The 19,487-nt window shown below is 35.9% G+C and overlaps 2 protein-coding genes across 3 annotated transcripts in view; both read left to right on the plus strand.

Annotated features, from left to right (window-relative positions):
* The window catches only part of LOC125229164 (nose resistant to fluoxetine protein 6-like), a 49,916-nt gene extending 38,460 nt beyond the window's left edge, over positions 1 to 11,456 (plus strand). For both annotated transcript variants that reach the window (XM_048133951.1, XM_048133952.1), the window contains exons 9-12: positions 524 to 644; positions 5,548 to 5,737; positions 10,154 to 10,296; positions 10,847 to 11,456. In XM_048133951.1, the coding sequence (XP_047989908.1) occupies positions 524 to 644; positions 5,548 to 5,737; positions 10,154 to 10,296; positions 10,847 to 11,419 (1,027 nt within the window). In that variant the 3' untranslated portion in view covers positions 11,420 to 11,456. The remainder of the gene's footprint in view (positions 1 to 523; positions 645 to 5,547; positions 5,738 to 10,153; positions 10,297 to 10,846) is intronic.
* A 2,965-nt stretch (positions 11,457 to 14,421) lies between these two features.
* LOC125229165 (nose resistant to fluoxetine protein 6-like) overlaps positions 14,422 to 19,487 on the plus strand; it is a 63,251-nt gene continuing 58,185 nt past the window's right edge. The window contains exon 1 of the mRNA XM_048133953.1: positions 14,422 to 14,925. Coding sequence (XP_047989910.1) covers positions 14,439 to 14,925 — 487 coding nt within the window. The 5' untranslated portion in view covers positions 14,422 to 14,438. The remainder of the gene's footprint in view (positions 14,926 to 19,487) is intronic.

The raw sequence follows: 19,487 nt of genomic DNA on the forward strand, positions 1-19,487 counted from the left end.
GAAAACAATTAATTTTATAGGTTATTAATGATGATATTGATAATTCAATGTATTTTTATACAATATATTTTTTGACATTTAGAATATATTCTAGAAGTTTTTAGCTAGTATTTTTTTTTCATACAATTTAGATTAATATTATTTTATTAATTCAATGTAATTTTAAAACAATATTGTTTATTGCACCAATAAATTGCTCTGATATTTAGAATAAGATGAATATTGTACATTGTTGACAATTTAAAAGTGCTTATTGTAAGCCTATTTGAATAAAAAATATTTTGATTGATTGATTGATTGAACTATTAGTAAGTGCGATAGGGACGGCCAGATGTTTTATCATTTATCGCGCGACCATAATTGCCCTGCTGGTGAAACAAAAAACTGCTGCTCTCATAAATGATAAAATTATGTAGTATCAATACGATACTATGCCGAGGACGAACCATAATTAAAAATTTGTTTAAGGGTGATTAGAAAGAATTAACCCATTTTTTTCTCATTATTGACATATTTTTTGTAGTGTCAGCCAACTCTACAGGACGGCCCGTTTAAGCTACACATCAGTGTATCACCGATGCACCCCATATCTCATCGGAATCAGCTTAGGAATTGCTTTGCAGAAACCTTCTCAACTTAATAAGGTATGTAACAGTAAATTAATACTGTAATTAATCTGTGAGTGATTCATGTGTGATTTTTAACTATGAGATAATAGTGAGATAACACCACGGTGTTTTCAGTCAAAGGAAATTGTAAATCCGATGTACTTAGGATATGTTTAGGAAAGTCAACGATAGAGGGCGTGAAAAAGAATTATATGCCGTAGTGCAAGTTGTTCGCTAGATGTCGTTGTTACACCCGCAAACTAGCGAACGATATTCTATGGTTATTTATGTATGTAATTAAATTGTAAATTTAGTTATTGACATCATATGTTAATAGTTATTTAAAAGACCCCTCCATAAATATGTGGCGTTCCATGTTTAAAGGGTCCACATGCTTTATGTGCTACAAGGAACCTTTAGGCATGGAAATTCACATGAAAAGTTGTCGTAACTTAATAATAGATGGCGCTGCATTCGAAAACCTGATAAAAAAAACCGGCCAAGAGCGTGTCGGGCCACGCTCAGTGTAGGGTTCCGTAGTTTTCCGTATTTTTCTCAAAAACTACTGAACGTATCAAGTTGAAAACAATTTTCCTAAAAAGTCTTTATAAATTTCTACTTTTGTGATTTTTTTCATATTTTTTAAACATACGGTTCAAAAGTTAGAGGGGGGGGGACGCACTTTTTTTTCCTTTAGGAACGATTATTTCCGAAAATACTAATATTATCAAAAAACTATTTTAGTAAACCCTTATTCATTTTTAAATACCTATCCAACAATATATCACACGTTTGGGTTGGAATGAAAAAAAATATCAGCCCCCACTTTACATGTAGGGGGGGTTACCCTAATAAAACATTTTTTTCCATTTTTTATTTCTGCACTTTGTCGGCGTGATTGAAATACATATTGGTACCAAATTTCAGCTTTCTAGTGCTAACGGTTACTGAGATTATCCGCGGACGGACGGACGGACGGACGGACGGACGGACGGACGGACAGACAGACATGGCGAAACTATAAGGGTTCCTAGTTGACTACGGAACCCTAAAAAATTGATAACTCTACACCATACTATTCAAAATAACACTACGAAGATCTAGGTCAAAATTTTAATTATAATTGATAACTTCCGTAGATAGCTTAGTAGTACCACAGAATATATAATAGTGGTAGTACCTACTACGCATTACGTAATGTCGTCAAAGGAAGTTGATTGAGTCAGTTCAGCTGCCCTTTACCAGACTATTTAATAACCTAACCACAAAATTAAAATTTTGTAAAAACCCCCGACTGCGACATAGTAGACCGATTTTCATGAAACATGGCTAAGAACACTCCCGACTTTCAGACAGCTTTCAGACAAAAAAAACTAACTCTAAATCGGTTCATCCGTTCGGGAGCTACGATGCCACAGACAGGCACACACACAGACAGGCAGACAAACAGACAGACAGACAGACAGACAGACGAACAGACAGACAGACACGTCAAACTTATAACACCCCTTCGTTTTTGCGTCGGGGGTTAAAAAATAAAATGAAAATGTTATTTTAATGTTAGCTATAATCATCGGTCATACTTTTATATGAAATTAGTATTAAGTTGCTATTTACATCAGGATTGCTCATAGAACCAGCTCACTCCATCGTACGAGTAGGCCACGTCGATTGCCTTTGGCTAGTCTGTAGCCAAGGGTAAGCCTAAGCCCAGTTATAAAAATAATAAAAAGGAAGCTCTTCGTTGAAATGCTTCTCAATTCATTTTATCATCGCAACATATTGCCACAAGTGTGGAGATTTAAGCAGGGAAGTAGTTAAATTCGTGTGAAAATTTAAGGCTAATATAAAATTGCACCCCATCCACTCACTTCATGTTCATTTAACGACCGGGTGAAGTTATATGACGTCGTCGAGGCGCCGTGAAATGTGGAGTCGAATAATGAGGCGATTTCGATAGGATTTAAATTAATAACCTAACCACAAAATTATAATTAAAAAAACCCGACATAGTGGACCGATTTTCATGAAATATGGCTATGAACACTCCCGACTGACTCAGCTTTCAAACAAAGAAACTAAATCTAAATCGGTTCATCCGTGCGGGAGCTAAATGCCACAGACAGACACACACACAGACAGACACAAACAAACAGACAAACAGACAGACAGACACGTCAAACTTATAACACCCCGTCGTTTTTGTGTTGGGGGTTAAAATATATATGTAGTAATAACTAATAACGTTGATTTTAATAAAAAAAAATCAGTAACATAACAATAAACCACTTACAAGTAAAAAAAAATGTTATAACATAAATGCTAGCGGCGGCCGTTAGAACTAATTTGACACCATACAATTTAATATGGAAAAGCCGACAAAATGGAGGCAGCACCAGTCGTGCATATAGTGAATAGAAATACTTGCTAAAAGGAATTCTCTGCAAATCAGTTACCTACACGTTGTTATGTATTTAAATATCTACGACGAAATAGTTAGTGAAAGGCTGGAAAGGGGAAGGAAACTTAAAATAAAATATTGTGTTAGTTTGGGAACTAGGTACAGGCAGGCAACTATAAAGTCGCATTAACGGAACTTTTGTTGGTGGTTTAAGACTCAACATTTTTCATCAAAGCCCACAGTTAATATAGCATTAGCTTTTTTCAAGTTATTAATATAAACTAGTATATTAGGTTAGGACCTATAAATTGTGTCACTTAACTTTAAACTCAGGTAAATCTATTCTGCTATAAGGTTGACAATTTCAGATCACAATACATATTTTTTATGGGTGTGTAATGATTGGTATAACTTTTTTTGGTATAGTAACATTTGATATAACAACATTTGGTATATATTTAAAGGATATAATCACTCATTTGACATAATTAACATTTGGTATAACCACAAAATATTTACTTTTATTTTGTATAATCATTATTTCGTATAACATTTATTTATAATAACATTAATAACCACGATAGTTACTCATGAAATAAAACTATGGAAACGGATTAAATCGCGTATAATGAATTTAAAATACATCCCGTATTTTGGTTGCAACTTCCAGTCCGTACTGGTGTACATAATATTGTCTTCGGTTACCGCGATAGTTACTCATGAAATAAAACTATGGAAACGGATTAAATCGCGTATAATGAATTTAAAATACATCCCGTATTTTGGTTGCAACTTCCAGTCCGTACTGGTGTACATAATATTGTCTTCGGTTACCGCGATAGTTACTCATGAAATAAAACTATGGAAACGGATTAAATCGCGTATAATGAATTTAAAATACATCCCGTATTTTGGTTGCAACTTCCAGTCCGTACTGGTGTACATAATATTGTCTTCGGTTACCGCGATAGTTACTCATGAAATAAAACTACACATAATGAATTTAAAAAACATCCCGTATTTTGCAACCAAAATACGGGATGTATTTTAAATTCATTATACGCGATTTAATCCGTTTCCATAGTTTTATTTCATGAGTAACTATCGCGGTAACCGAAGACAATATTATGTACACCAGTACGGACTGGAAGTTGCAACCAAAATACGGGATGTATTTTAAATTCATTATACGCGATTTAATCCGTTTCCATAGTTTTATTTCAACATTAATAACCGTTATATGGTATAACTATCTATTGATATACGACTAGTATAATATAACTAGCAAACAGTATAAAACATTTCATGAATTAATTTTATTCTTTTTTGAAGGGATCACAGTTCTAACCTAACCTACTTTTTTGATAGCAGTACATATATGTTTAAGGGTCACAGTTCTAACCTAACCTAACCTACTTTTCTTGGTAGCAGCGCGTTGTGTGAAGGGGTCACAGTTGACACAGTTAACCGAATCTACTTTTCTGGTAAATGATGGATCTAATTTATTTTACAATTTTTTTTATACTAACTGTGCTTTAGAAATTTGTGTTATACAATATATTTATTATCGGAAATAAGCATTATACTCAAAGTATGTTATAATAAATGTTACAATTTGTTAGTATGTTATTTGTACAGTAAATTATACAATTTGTTAGTATGTTATTTGTTATTATTTATGATTCAATAATTATATCAAATGATCATTATAACGACTAAAAATATATCAAAAAAAGTTATATCGATCAATACGCACCCATTTTTTATATAATCAACCTTAAAGCAGAATGGATTTACCCAGGTTTGAAGTTAAGTGACACAATTAGGAAGTATGAGTAACATTACATTAAACCCTACATATGTGGCAACCCATCACAATTCCCTTTTCTTTCTACCCCTTAATTTCCAAGAGTGGCACTGAAACTTGAGATGTGCTATGCTTACCCCGTTTGGAAATTCACGGCAGAGTTTATGTAAGTATGTGGGGGCGAAAATTCTGAGTATTTTGGTGTCACTTGTGGTGTTAAGAAAGGGTGCGTTCTGGCACTAATTCTTTTCGCACTTAACTTTGCTGAGGTCATCAGAAATGTCCTACAAATGTTAGTGGACGGTATCCGTAGGTCTTCGCACTGATGGCATTGTGTTTAATTTAGTTGCTCGAGTTATCGCGTAACGTAGTTTTTTTTTTATAAATGGGCTTACTCTTGGCCACAGACTAGCCGAAGGCAAAGACGTGGCCTACGAACCTACGATGGAGTGAGCTCGCCCAGAAGATGCCTGGGTGGCTAGCCGAATGGCACAATCGCTCACGAAACGCTCACGAAACGAAGCGCTAGTAGATATCTATCTCTATCGCGCTTGCGTATTGGCGCGACAGAGCCAGCGGCGTATCGCTTTCGTTTGGCGTCGGAGAAATGCCATTCGGCTACGGGGCCTGTTCACTCTTGATTTGAAGGTTGCCGGATTATCGCTTTGGTCAATAATAATGTTCATTACCAAGAAGTTTGAAATGTAGATCTGTTATCTTTTCTTTTGCAGATCCTGCTAGCTTTGGGTTGGTTGACAAGCGGCGCCCTCTGGGGCCTAGTGTGGTGGGCAGGGCTGGATTCTGGCAACACTCAGTATCGGTACAACGCCTTGTTTGCCGCAAACTACGCCGCTATCGCGCCGATAGCCGCTTCTCTGGCCATCGCGTGGGTGATATACGCCGTGCATAATGGATATTGCGGTAAATTATTACTTTATTTCGCTGAACACCTCGGACGCCATGTTCCATGTCTGCCCCAGACAATTTAAACTGTAATTAACAAATTGAAGGTTATTAGTTCAGTTGCAAATTTTTGACCACGGCGTTCCAGGGGTAAAACATAAGGGGGACACCACACACATCACATAATTCTCTAACAGGTTATTCGTGTAACGATACGCAGATTTAGTCCTTTTATAGTAAGAAATAATGTGGTACCTTTTGTGACGTTCCCAATACATTTACCTATTTATTTAAATTTTATTGCACAATACATAAATAGTAAAAATGGCTGACTTAATGAAAATAGTACATTGTGCAACAAGGGGAGGAAGTTGAATATTACTAACGAGAGTAAGTTACATCGCGACGGCTTGCTCCCCGAGGCTTGCTATATTCATACTCCCCGAGTTACACTTGGTTACACACAATGTTTTTCATCACACTCGCAATGTAAAAAATATGTAAATACTTAGATGTAAAAAAGATAAATATGGTACAAGAAATTTCATTATTCCCTTGGGAGAACGATTTTTCTATAACTCACACTCCGCCTGCGTGCAATAGCACATTTAAAGTGCGGGTGTGTTGAAAAAGTTGTTTCGTCCGCAAGGAACTACAATAGTACATTGTGCAACTAGGGAGGTAAGGGGGTCATTAAATACGAGTGTCGTGATATTTAATATCCTTACCTCCTGAGTTACACACAATGTTTTTCATCACATTTGAGAGAAAAATACACAGGAAAAAGTCATAAGGCAAAACCTTCAACGCAACGGTGGCGTTGCGGGCAGTAGTGTATCTTCTTCTATATCAGATTATTCATATTAAATCCATTGTTATTGATAACAAACACTTTTTGAACGAAAACAAACACGAAAATCCTGCATATAACTTAAATGCAATTTTCAAAAAAGCATATAAATCATATAATTTAACTAAAATTTTAGTGAGCGTCAGAATGGCGGGTGTACATCAAGCAATCCTGGTGTGGTATACGTCAGGAGTTAGTGCTAGCAATGTGCCAAATGTGCGCCAAAATTCGAGCAATGTGCTCTTTGAACTCCAGAGATATTTAAGAAATTAATGACACCCGCCATTCTGACGTCAGGTTGGCGGGTGCACTTCCAGTTCTAGCTAATGGCTGCCTACTCAAGGGTAAAAGTACTGCCTAAGGTTAGTGCTCGCAATGTGCTTCCACATGTATGAAACACACACTAATTCATAGAGCCGTTGAAGAGTAATATGGGATTGAATAAATATATCTATAACGCCTGCTGAAATAAAATAGCAATGTTCATTGCCTGCAATGCAGCATTAACATGCAGGCGCTTTTCACAAAAAAGTGATACTTATAGATATATTTATTCAATCCCATAAAACTCTTCAATGACTCTCTGAATTAGTTTGTGTTTCATACATGTGGAAGCACATTGCGAGCACTAACCTTAGGCAGTACTTTCACCCTTGAGTAGGCAGCCATTAGCTAGAACTGGAAGTGCACCCGCCAACCTGACGTCAGAATGGCGGGTGTCATTAATTTCTTAAATATCTCTGGAGTTCAAAGAGCACATTGCTCGAATTTTGGCGCACATTTGGCACATTGCTAGCACTAACTCCTGACGTATACCACACCAGGATTGCTTGATGTACACCCGCCATTCTGACGCTCACAAATTTTAGGTACTTATTTTTCATTCACTTAAATATTTTGATCTGTTGTAGTCTCCGTTGCTAGGCAACGGTGGGTGCCTCGCGTATTATGCACGCGGTCAAGCGCGAGTAGAGTAGCATATTGTCAGATTGTAAATTATAACGATTTATCTGAGTTTTTACGAAATAAATGCAAAACACACTGAAATAATTGTAAAACATAAATTTGTGCAACAAAAATTTTTGGCTGATTGAAATATCCATTGCCTGAAGTATTGTACGGATTGTATTAATTTTTAAAACTATATCCATTACTCCCTTGGGAATAAAATAGTACATTATGCTTCAGTATACGTAGACGCAATGAGACCTTTAAACAGCAAATGTGATGAAAAAATATTATTAAAGGAGTACAGAACAGACTGATCACATTAATATTGATCCATCAATTTATTTGAGCAAAATGCGTAGACAATATATTATATTGATAACGCTCCGCAGCATTTTAAATGCAAATCTGTCTCAGTAATACGGAAGAGCGATAATAAGATATAACGGTGATCTCTACAGACCGAAGTCGATTGGCGTCTTATCTACGCACCCTAAAGTAAAATCCATAATCCTACGGACCAAATTGACAAATAAGTGTGAAAAATTTTGCCACAGTTTGGTTAGTGTCGTTCTGATCGATATTAAAATTACATCGTAGATTTAAGGTGCAACCAGACGAGACAATCAAATTGGCAATTTGATCGGCTAATCAATATACCAACTTTTTCTGTGATTTCGACAGATCAAGAGGTCTGTAGACCCCTAATTAGAGATATTTTTTTCATTTCAAAGCAGCAATAATATGAAAATTATATAGATATTTATGATGTACTTGCCATAGCGTGACGGACACTTTATCCCCATAGATATGTGATAAAATTGAAAGCATTATACACCGGCTGGGAATGAATAATATTTTATAATAAAGACTAGTAAAATTATCGTCGGACATGGTATTTTATTTTTACCTACCGGCTCGGAAACCTTTTTATATTTTAAAACTAGTGGGTAAAAACGCATGGTATCCATCCACTACCTCGAAAATAGAACAAACCAAAATGTGTACCTCTTATTTGAAACTAATATAATATATACTTATTCTTGATTTAAACTTGTCTGTTATATGTACTTTACAACTGGTAGATATATTGTTATCGACGTATACCCTTCACTATTTTTATTTTGCTGTTCCTGGTAATACTTTACCTGTCAGTCATTTGTTAATTTAGTCCGTAGGATTGTGAATTTTACTTTAGAAAACATTCAAAGTAAAAAAAACATGTAAATAGGTACATACAGATGACGTACGAGTAAATACACACTTGATGACTTTACCCATATGTGTTTAGTGTTTAGGTTAATAATAAGCAATTCCAAATACTTTGAGTATTACATGTTAATAAAAATATTTGTGTAATAAATTTATAAGGCACAGCCAAAATTTAAACCAACTGTTTACATCCGCATCCGCCTTAAACTCACCACCACACAATTGCCGGAAAAATACTTAAAGTTGTTAATTTTCTAGAACTCCTTTATTTTCCATTAACTGCGGCCTTTGACGTCATAATTTGTGAGTTAGTTACTAATTAACTCCTTTTATCGTTGTATAATAATACAGATTATAAATTAGGGGAGACTGGGGAAATAAAGCATATAAACATTTACAACACTTTGTAACATAGCATAGCATAGTGGTTCACTATTATCTGGCAGAAACTTTTTACGCATATATTTGATTCGTATAGTTCTTGGCAGAAACACCTTACGCAGAATATGCTTTGGACAAAAAATTTCGTAGATTTTTATACTTCCGAATCGTCTGTTGTCATAATGTTGATGAGCATAATAGTCTTCTAGTCGAACAATACATTTGCAGATAATATTTGTGCATAATATTTAGGCGGCATAAAGTTGCAATTTGCTATTTGATAGCGAGTTGGATGTGTTGGGGAAGCAAGATACCTAACACTCCTCCTCGCTTCGCTCGTCGTCGTACCTAAAGGTGACTCTGGGGCAGTTTTTCTTTTTTGATAGCGAGTAATAATTCTGCTAATGTAATATTATGCTATAATATTATTATGGTACATACAATTATACTAAATCAAAGTCGACCAAAGTAATGTTCTGTAAAACAATATTCTGCCAAATGAGTCTTATGCGTGGTAGTAATAATGCCATCTAAGTTTTCTGCAAAATTACCATTCGACCGAAAGTGTTTCTGCGAAATATGTTACGTGAAGTGTGTTTCGAACTAAAATTATTCTGCCAGATGAGGGTAACCCTAGCATAGTTCATACTAAGAACCGTAACTCGATTTTTTAGTGCCATATAATTGACGTGATATCGTGATTTTAAAATATAGAAATATGTCATTTGTTCTTATAAAAAATAAAAACACGCAAAAATATTTTATTTATAAATATTTGGGGAAACTAAGATTTTGGCCACTTCCAGGCTACGAACACACACCATCTAGTTTTAAGCTTAAATGGCCCATACATTTCAGGGGTATGCTTTTTTGTATGGGCTTTGTCAGTCCAGTATTAAACCGTTTTTGGTAACTTTATTTTTTTAGGAGGAGACATGGGTAAAATAGTTCTCCAACTTAGCTTTATTATGTTTTAGTATGTATTCTCATATGCAAACTCAAAAATACCAAAACTCATTAATTAGGTGAATTTTTTTGTACAGAATCGCTGGCCAATTTTCTGTGCTGCCGTCCATTGGTCCTCATCAGTCGACTTTCCTACGCGCTGTATCTTTGCCAGTTCATCGTGTTCCTCACCGAGGCTGCTACTGTTCGAACTACTAGTGAATTCAGCTTATTGTCTTTGGTAAGCAAAATAATATTGATTGTTATGAACATTATTTTTCTCATGAAATAGCTCGTATTTTTATTGCATGGAACTTGCACCGTATACTGTAGGTTACTATAATATAAGGTGTAACCAAATTAGTCACGGATATTTTTACGACTGATAGTACTCCGCTCCTGGAGTATATTTATGTATGAGACATCATAGGTTTTCTTGTGTTTTTTTGGAGAAAACTAGGAAATAAATGTGCGGTGTTAAAATACCCTGTTAATAAAATCATTAAATGAGATCACTTTCTAGATACTTGTAATGTGACAAGAGAGACGGTGTTAAAAATCCTGACAGGCAATTACATTATAAAATGGTTATATAGAAAATCAATTAAAATATTATTTTATGTTAAGGAAATGAAAAAAAAAAAAAACAAAAATATTGTTTTAATTTCTAATGAAAGCTAATTGTTTTGATGTTAATTAACGTCCCTTAAAATATCCGTGACTATTTTGGTAACACCCTATATTTAGTAGCGTAATTTTTTATATAATAGTGTTGTTTTGTCTTGTTTTAGATTGATCTTCACGAAATATCGTTGATAATACTTTCGTCTACGTTGTTAACTCTGACGTTTGTAATACCAATGCAATCTTTGCACAAAGTCTTCACATTCTCATCAAATTCAGAGAAAGAAGATAACAAAGAAGAATCTGAAGATAAGCCAGATGAGAATCATATAGAAGCAACAGCTGAAAGCACAGAAGATCACGAGGAAGAAATAGATGTCCCACAAATAAAGACAAGACAGCTTCTCGTCGCTCATAGAGAAGTGTTAGAAGAAATTCCTGAAGCTGATATCGAATATGAAATCCAGAGAGATAAACTTGAAGGACTAGAAGAAATTTTGGAGGAGGAAGAAGAGGAAGGAGCAGACGATGATGTTAGAGAAAATCATTTAGATGATGAAGATTTGGAAGTTATTGAAGAGGAACAAGGCGGCGAGGATGATTTCTGGGGAGATAGAGATGAAGACTACGTTCCAAGAAGGGCATCATACGTACAAGATGATGATGAGGACATCGATGAGTGGGAATGGACAGCGAATGGCAGTCAAAACGGAGCTCAACACTACCGATACACCAGATAATGTTATCCTATTATGTCAAATAAATCTTACCTTTTCATATAGTTTTTTTTTGTGGGTATTTGAATCCATACACGGTGTAACATGAGGAAACCGAATAATTTTAACAGCGTACCTATTCATCATATTAGAAGAGTAATATTTCATACTCGTATAAACTTTTCTGTATTTCGCCTACTTCCAGAGTTTTGTGAACATTTAAAAAAATTACAATTATTGTTTCTCAGAGCAAAACGCTATTTTGATGGCGATGATGCATATATCGGACTCATTGGAAAAAAGTATTATTAAAAAAAAATGTTAATTGCAAAAAATTTTTGATTTTGTACATTTTAGAATATCTTTATAACATGACTTGAAAAAAAAACGCGATTTACTACAAAAGGGTACTATCCCATACTTGTTTGCACGCATGAAATCTAAGCTCGAGGGCGACACTCTAAAAGCGTCGAATACGCTCTCTTTTCAGAATACGAAATTATCAAAGAATAGAATAGAATACTATTTCCCGTTACAAATAAACAAGACACTGCTACGTTTTTTCGAGTCCAATCGAAATGAAATACGCTTAAACTGTTCTGCAAACAGCGATGGTAATGATCTAAACCAACACTCAAATTTTATAATACTACATCAAAACATTGCGAGCGTGTTACAAAAACGTGAGCTATTAGATATAACCATGGCTGAATTGCAAGAGGAGGGAAGAGATCCTGATGTAATTTGTTTTTCAGAAACTTTTGTTAAGAAAGGCTCGGAATCGAACATTAAAATTAAGGGGTATAAACTAGCTTCTTCATTTTCAAGGGATAAAAATAGAGGGGGGGTATGCATTATGACTAAACTAGGATTAGAATATAGGGAACTGACATCTATAAATAAATATGCTCGTCCAAAGGTTTTTGAGTGCTGTGCAGTTGAAATTACACAGTACAAAATGGTAATAGTTGCTCTATATCGCACACCAAATTCTGATGCTAACGTGATATCATTTCATGATTTAATTTGCTTATTTTATGAACTATGTTTTCCGTACATAAGGTGTAGAGTTTCGAGTAATTGTAAAAAACATAAATGGATTACAAAGGGACTGAAACGAAGCTGTCTAAGTAGAGCATGCTGGGAAATTATCAAAGATAATTAAGGCACTGGCTCTTCGTTCTTTATTATCACGAGACTGCTACACTGCACAATAAAAAGCAGTGACACTGCACATTTGATTTTGTGTCACATGATCTGCTTATTGCTAAACTTGAGAATCTTGGGATAAGAGGGCCAGCACTTAACAAAAGTTACTTAGTTAGACTTATATTGAGAGGGATATAGACATTGATTACCTTTTTTTGCTACTCCCAAACTGTAATTCGTCATTTACGCCACTCCACTCTACTTAAAAGTCTATATTCAACAAAGACAGCGCCCACGCGCTACCCGCGCACGCGCGCAGTAACGAAAAAATTCAAAACGCATTGTTTGGCTCTGTAACCATGGCAACCATGGCAACGCAACGCAACGAAAGTTATTCTAGAAAACTGTTAAAAACTAAGTGCATGGTCGTAGAAAAAGAATTGTATGCAACGGTGTTTAAATGGGTAAAAAAATACTCGTGGCGTCTTTATTACAATTTTCGGCTTCGCCTCAAAAACGACCCATGTCACTCGTCTTTTTGACTTCCTTTAACCACCTGTTGTATAAAGTACTATAACCGACTTCAAGAAAAGGAGGTTTTCAATTGATCGGGATAATATCGTTTATTTTTGTCGATCTCTTGATATTTCGACGCAGTTACATGTTTTATTATATACCGGTCAATATATGTCTAAATCTACTCAAGTAGCAAATTTTATACGTATCGACACGTGTTTACTCTAATATTCATACACGTGTAAGCTACTAAGGATCTCTACGGAGTACCTACCTATAATGAATGGCACGTTTACTACGTACCCGCTACTACGCGAAGAACGCGTTTTTGCGAAATGTCTAAAACCTCTTCACATTAGCTGAGAGATCACATTAACGAGAATGTCGCCTTCAATGCAAATCTTCTAATACTTCTGAAGACGCAAAGAAAGCGAAGTTGTGTCTGACAACATTTCATGACTTGCTTAACAAATTGACAGTATTTTCTCAAGCTTTACGGATTTCATTGAAATAGCAGCTGCCAAGAGTAATTCTCAATTGTCTAGTCCATATTCTAATTACCGCGACGCTTCTATTTCCAGTGGAATTTGAATTCGGATAAATTAGAATTAGAACTGAAATTCCACTGAAAACAAATGAGTCGTGGTAATTAGAATTCGCCCTTATGTCTTGAGAATGATCGAAACAAGGAAAAAGCATGTCGTAAATAATTATATTCTCGTAGAATGTCTCATTTTTGTTTTTTGCCAAAATTTTACCACTACCTATTTGACTAATCGGTATAATGCATTTACTTCTAATTACATATATCCATGTCAAATTACGGCCCTTATGATTCCGGAGCAGAATATGCCGAACTATAATTGACTTCGAAACCCAGAACCAAGGGTATCTTATCTAATCCATACTAATATTATAAATGGGAAAGTGTGTGTGTCTGTTTGTTTGTCCGTCTTTCACGGCAAAACGGAGCGACGAATTGGCGTGATTTTTTAAGTAGAGATAGTTGAAGGGATGGAGAGTGACATAGGTTACTTTTTGTATCTTTCTAACGCGAGCGAAGCCGCGGGCAAAAGCTAGTAAAATATAAATACTACATGTAAATTAAATCTCTCTGTATTAATAAATATAAGCCGGGGTAAAGAGGTTTGACATTTTAAATAAATTTAATTAAAATAATCAAATTAAACCATGGATTTGTAGAAACTGAGGTTCCACACAGGTCAATGACTTTAATCCGTTCTTAAGAAACAAGATACTTATCGCTAAGAAGGGAAGCAAAATGTAATCGGAATTATAATCAAAACGAAGGCTCTATCTGAGTGGACAAAGGCTGTCAGTGATATTTGTGCGACCGGCGCGGGCGCTCGTTTCCGCCATGTTGCTCGCCCTCCTCGCGATCGCGTGCGCGTGCGCCGCGGCCGACAACTACACGGACCTCAAACTTAACGCCACCATCGACCAAAGACTCCTCAACAGACTGTCAACCCTGTTTGACACCAACCGGACTTTAGATAGGCGCGACCTCGCTCTTCTTAACAGGACTGCTCAAACTTTAGGAATTGAAAAAGAAGTAGTTGAGAAGATAAGTGATTTGATTAAGAAGAATGGGACGGTTGAGTCAGGGATTTTGAGTAGGCTGTCAGAAGAAGCTAAGGGCAGCCATAGTCCCTACAAGGAAGAAGCAGGGAAGGAAAAGCTGGTGCCGATCGATGAGTCTCCTGATTATGCGTCGTCGGTGGTATTGGCTAGCGACCTTTTGTCGCTGACTAGCGCCGTGGCCAGCGTGCAGGAAAAGGTCTGCAGGGAGCAAGGGTACCGGTTTCTGGATGGTCTGCTGTTGAACAAAAGATGGGCTTTACGAAGTAAGTATTTGCACATTGTCAGTTGTTATAAAGTACCTTTACAAAAAAATATAGTCATATGAATAGGGATTCATATGATGAGGGAGTCATATGATTATGATTATATGAATAGGGATGTGTGAATAGAGATGCCGGGGTGAATAGAGACTAGATTTAAAATGTCCCTATTCACCTCGGCATCCCTATTCACCCCATTTGACGGTGCTAGCATCTAAAATTATACAATTGCCCTTTCAATAATGTGACCGCCAGGAATCACTAAACTAATTTTTAGGGCATATTATAGCGATAATTATTGTCCGCAACAATTTAATTTCAATATAATGAATGTGGATGCAATATGAACGATTTATTTCCTACGATCATATTTATTATGTAAACAGCAGGTACTGTAAGATGCAAAAGTGCATAGCTAATTTATCAATGAATTCATTCATAATTTTTCCATGCACTTTTGCAGCTGATAGTACCTATTTCTAGGTACTAAATTTACGTTATAAAATTAGATTCGTAAAAATAAAATTTAGTAAGTTTTTTTTTATTCAAGATACCGAAGTCTCACGTAAAATAAACGGAACAATAATTAATTACAAGTAATAATTGAATATATCATACGTTTCTATACAAAGCGAAGCGCAAACTTGCAATGCAACCAAAAGGTGTCAAGACGTGACATGCACTGTAAACAAACCCGTACCTACACATACATATCATGTACCTATTCTAAGGATTATTGACTAAAGGTCAATTTGAACCATATTGCGGACTTGCGGAGTGAATTTCTTCTTTGCCAAGTGCATAAAAAGGTCTAAGTTTCATGCATGACTGTCCCGTATGTTAGTATTTTAGTTTGCACCAAGTCAATTGACACTTGGTTATTTGCACATAATTATTTACTGACACGGGGTTATTATTTAATGTTTGATTGAGACCAGCCGGCGTATCATGCTTCTAATTTTATCACTTATCCACGTGGATAAGGCATCTGTCACGCTTTAGCAAGTATGTCAGTGTGAGAGTGACAGATGTCTTATCCACGTGGATAAGTGATAAAATTGGAAGCATGGTACGCCGGCTGCATGGGAAGCATGGTCGCGCGATAGACGATAAAATAGCAGGCCGTTCCTATCGCACTATTTGTAAGTGCGATAGGGACGGCCTGATATTTTATCGTCTATCTCGCGACCATGCTTCCCGTGCAGCGCTTATTAGCGAACAAGTGCATTAAAGTTCATAAATCATAATAATTGGGAAGGAAATCACTATCACATTGGGAGTACACTTAACATTTAAGACGCCGTATTCATATATGAGATAAGGTACAACGGGGCAAATCTCGACAGGGAGGCAATTGTAACTAATATTTTTTTCCATTATTACACAATGATGTTGAGTTCTACATGGATCCACTGAACACGCCTACCATACATAACCGGGGGACACTCTATTTAATAATGCAAACATTGTAAAACCAGGGGCGGCTCACTCCGAGATTCTATCGCCGCGCTACAAGTACATGCAGGGGGCCGCGGGTTCGCGGCCCATTCAGTGGTGACGACCTTCGCGCGGCGCAATAGAATTCAATGTCGGCTGCTCGCGTTCGGTCCGTTTGTTAATGCAGGTACACTACCGTCAAAAAGTTTAAGACCAAACACAATATATGCAAATAATCAACATTTCATGAAGTTCCTATGAGAATATTACTTTTCAGTACCCACAACCGACAAAATAAAGCGTATAACAATTTTTAAAAAGGGATCATAATAAGAAATAAAAGCTAAACGTTTTTCTCATCGAAAAATCCTCCTCGACGCTTTTTCACTTCCGAGCAGATTCTTGGCATTTTTGCTATAAGTTTGTGTAGCGTTTCTTGGCTAATGGATTTTCTACTCGTACTGCAGTATCTCCCATAGAGCTGTTGCAGATGTCGGACATTGTCTTCGGACTCTACGGTCGAGTTCATCCCATAAAAGTTCGATCGGGTTAAGGTCTGGGGATTGCGGTGGCCAAATCATATTTTTAACACACCTTGGCGTTCTTTATTGACTGTGTAGCTTCTACAGATCTTTGCTGTGTTTGGGATCATTGTCTTCTTGCAGAACAAATGGGTTGCCGATCAATATAATAAGATTACGTTGTTTTCTATTGATTACAAATTTAGTTTGATGATTTTTAGAAGGGTTTATAACAATGACACTGAACATTGTGTTTGGTCTTAAACTTTTTGACGGTAGTGTATGAATTTAGAATGGCGGCATTGTGTGAATATTTTGATATTCAGGGGCGAGTCTCCACTCCTCCGCCTTCTGTACTTGTACTATTACGTATTCTGAGGTAAAACATGAAAAAAATTGAACAGTCACATTTGCCCCCAGTCGGAATTTGCCTCACTGTACCTTACATACATCAACTCATACTTGCTGTATTCCCAAAAAGAGTACGCAGAGCAAATGAAACTGCTCAAGTTTAAGTGATTCCAACGAGAAACTACTTAGCTAATAAGGGGTTGAAACTCTATCTAGCCCATCGCCTATACCAGAATTGAACCCATTTTCCAAAGTCGACTTCGCTAAGAAAAAGGGATGATGATATTTTTAGTCATATGAATTGTTATAAAACTCGAGAGAGAAAGAGACAGACATATATATTTAAGCTCGCAAGATCTTCATATTTTGTGTTAGGTTTCCTGGTAGAGAATGCCTTATGCTATGCATGACAGAGTTGAAAATTATTTCCGTAATGACAAGGCATGGTTGAAAATTAATTCCGCATTTTTCCTCTCTGTGTATACACCGTGTTTCACTTAACACTAAAAACCTGAAAACAGTTTGTTCAGAATCGAGAGTAGAATCGATTGAGCTATATCTTGATGGGGGTAATATTTTTATTTAATTTAGTATTATTAATTATTTTTTACGTGCCCATTCTATTGTACTCGTAATACAACATTGTGTATATCGCATTGCTAAGAGGTTGTTTACCTTTTTTCAGTATTTAGGGGTATTAATACTGGCCGGTTACTTTGACTATTATTTTTTCCGCTACTAGTTTGACGTTGTTTGTCAGTTTAATTTTAATGTTTATCATAAGTCATAACAAATTGAACTCGTACCTAATTACAACCTTGTCATTTTGAATATTGAGTTTATTTGCTTACTGCGATTACCTGTCCAATTTGAAGTTTACTGTGACAAAGCTTTAAAGTGTTTTTACAGTGACATCTTAGCTGTCTATTGGTAAACCTTATGTCGTTGCAGTAACGTACACAAATAAATAGTGTTATGGTTTATGATGGTAGTTAGCAATTACTTTATTGAGTGTAGAGCTAAAAGTCAAGTAGAGCTGAACAGAAAATTAAAAATTCAATTTAAAAAAAAGTAACGATCAGATTAAAAGATGAATACTCTAGATGAGTTTAAAAAAATAAAAATCAGTTGGGGTGTCTGAGGTTTTGAGTGATACCGGAAACACCGTGTATTATTGTAGGTCTTTACTTCTTTGCCAACGAATTTGAATAGCAAGAATACATTACTTTAAAGCACATGATTGACGCGAGAATCGCTAGATAGACTGCCCTTCCTTTTGTCATTAGTACAATCAGAAAACACGTGAGATGTATATCGCGGTGAGATTATGATAGCGATAATTATATATTTAGCCCTGCAGCATTATCCTGTTAGTGTTTATAGACTTCTTCAATTATTATGTAAATCTACTACACACGGAGTGTACCTAAGCACTGCAGTAAATATTACAGGATTAAATACCTTGTTGAAGGACCAGCGTAAAATAAAAAATGAAAATGAAATATTTATTTTTCAAGTAGGCATATTACAATGCGCAACTAACGTCAAATAAAGCTACGCCGGCTCTAAACCTACGCCTCAGCCTCGAGAAGATTCCAAAACGAGCTATTGCAAAAAATAAAGTAAAGAAGAAAATAAAATTATGGTTCGAAATGATCCGAGCTTACCGTGGTATATTGTCTTGGTAGTGGCAGCTGCACCTATGAACATTTGGTTCTCTGTTCCTTGATCCGTAGCACGTTAAATATATTGCCATATTTTTCGGATTGACAGACAACTGTCTTGACTTTGGCGGATTGACGTATTTAAGACGATACAGGAGGGGTCAATTCTCCATACAAACGCTCTCTACTATTTCCTCCCTGGTTTTTGAAGATAGAGGACTGATTTTTTCAACACAGACTATTATTATTTATATCTGTGTCGGACCGTTTTGATTTTTTTGATATTTTTATTTTTAAAGACGCTAGAGCCCACGAAAAATTTCCAAAACCGGCTTTTTTCATTATCGCGCAAAAAAAGGTGTGATACTCAAAATTGGTAACAATTAGCCAAAAAAGCTAAACGGTCCAACACAGACTATTTCATTGTTATTTAGATTCTCAAATTTCGTTCCGATTAATTAATGTTTGCAGGAGGAAACAGTCGAGAGCGGAACCTCGATTTTAAAGATTTTTTCGCAATATCTTTTAACTGAGTTCTTCCTAATGGACAAATTTATTTTCGATAATCTAGTTAACAACACACTAGTAGCAC

This window comes from Leguminivora glycinivorella, chromosome 8 (genome assembly GCF_023078275.1).
Source record: "Leguminivora glycinivorella isolate SPB_JAAS2020 chromosome 8, LegGlyc_1.1, whole genome shotgun sequence".
In the NCBI taxonomy this organism is placed as follows: domain Eukaryota; kingdom Metazoa; phylum Arthropoda; class Insecta; order Lepidoptera; family Tortricidae; genus Leguminivora; species Leguminivora glycinivorella.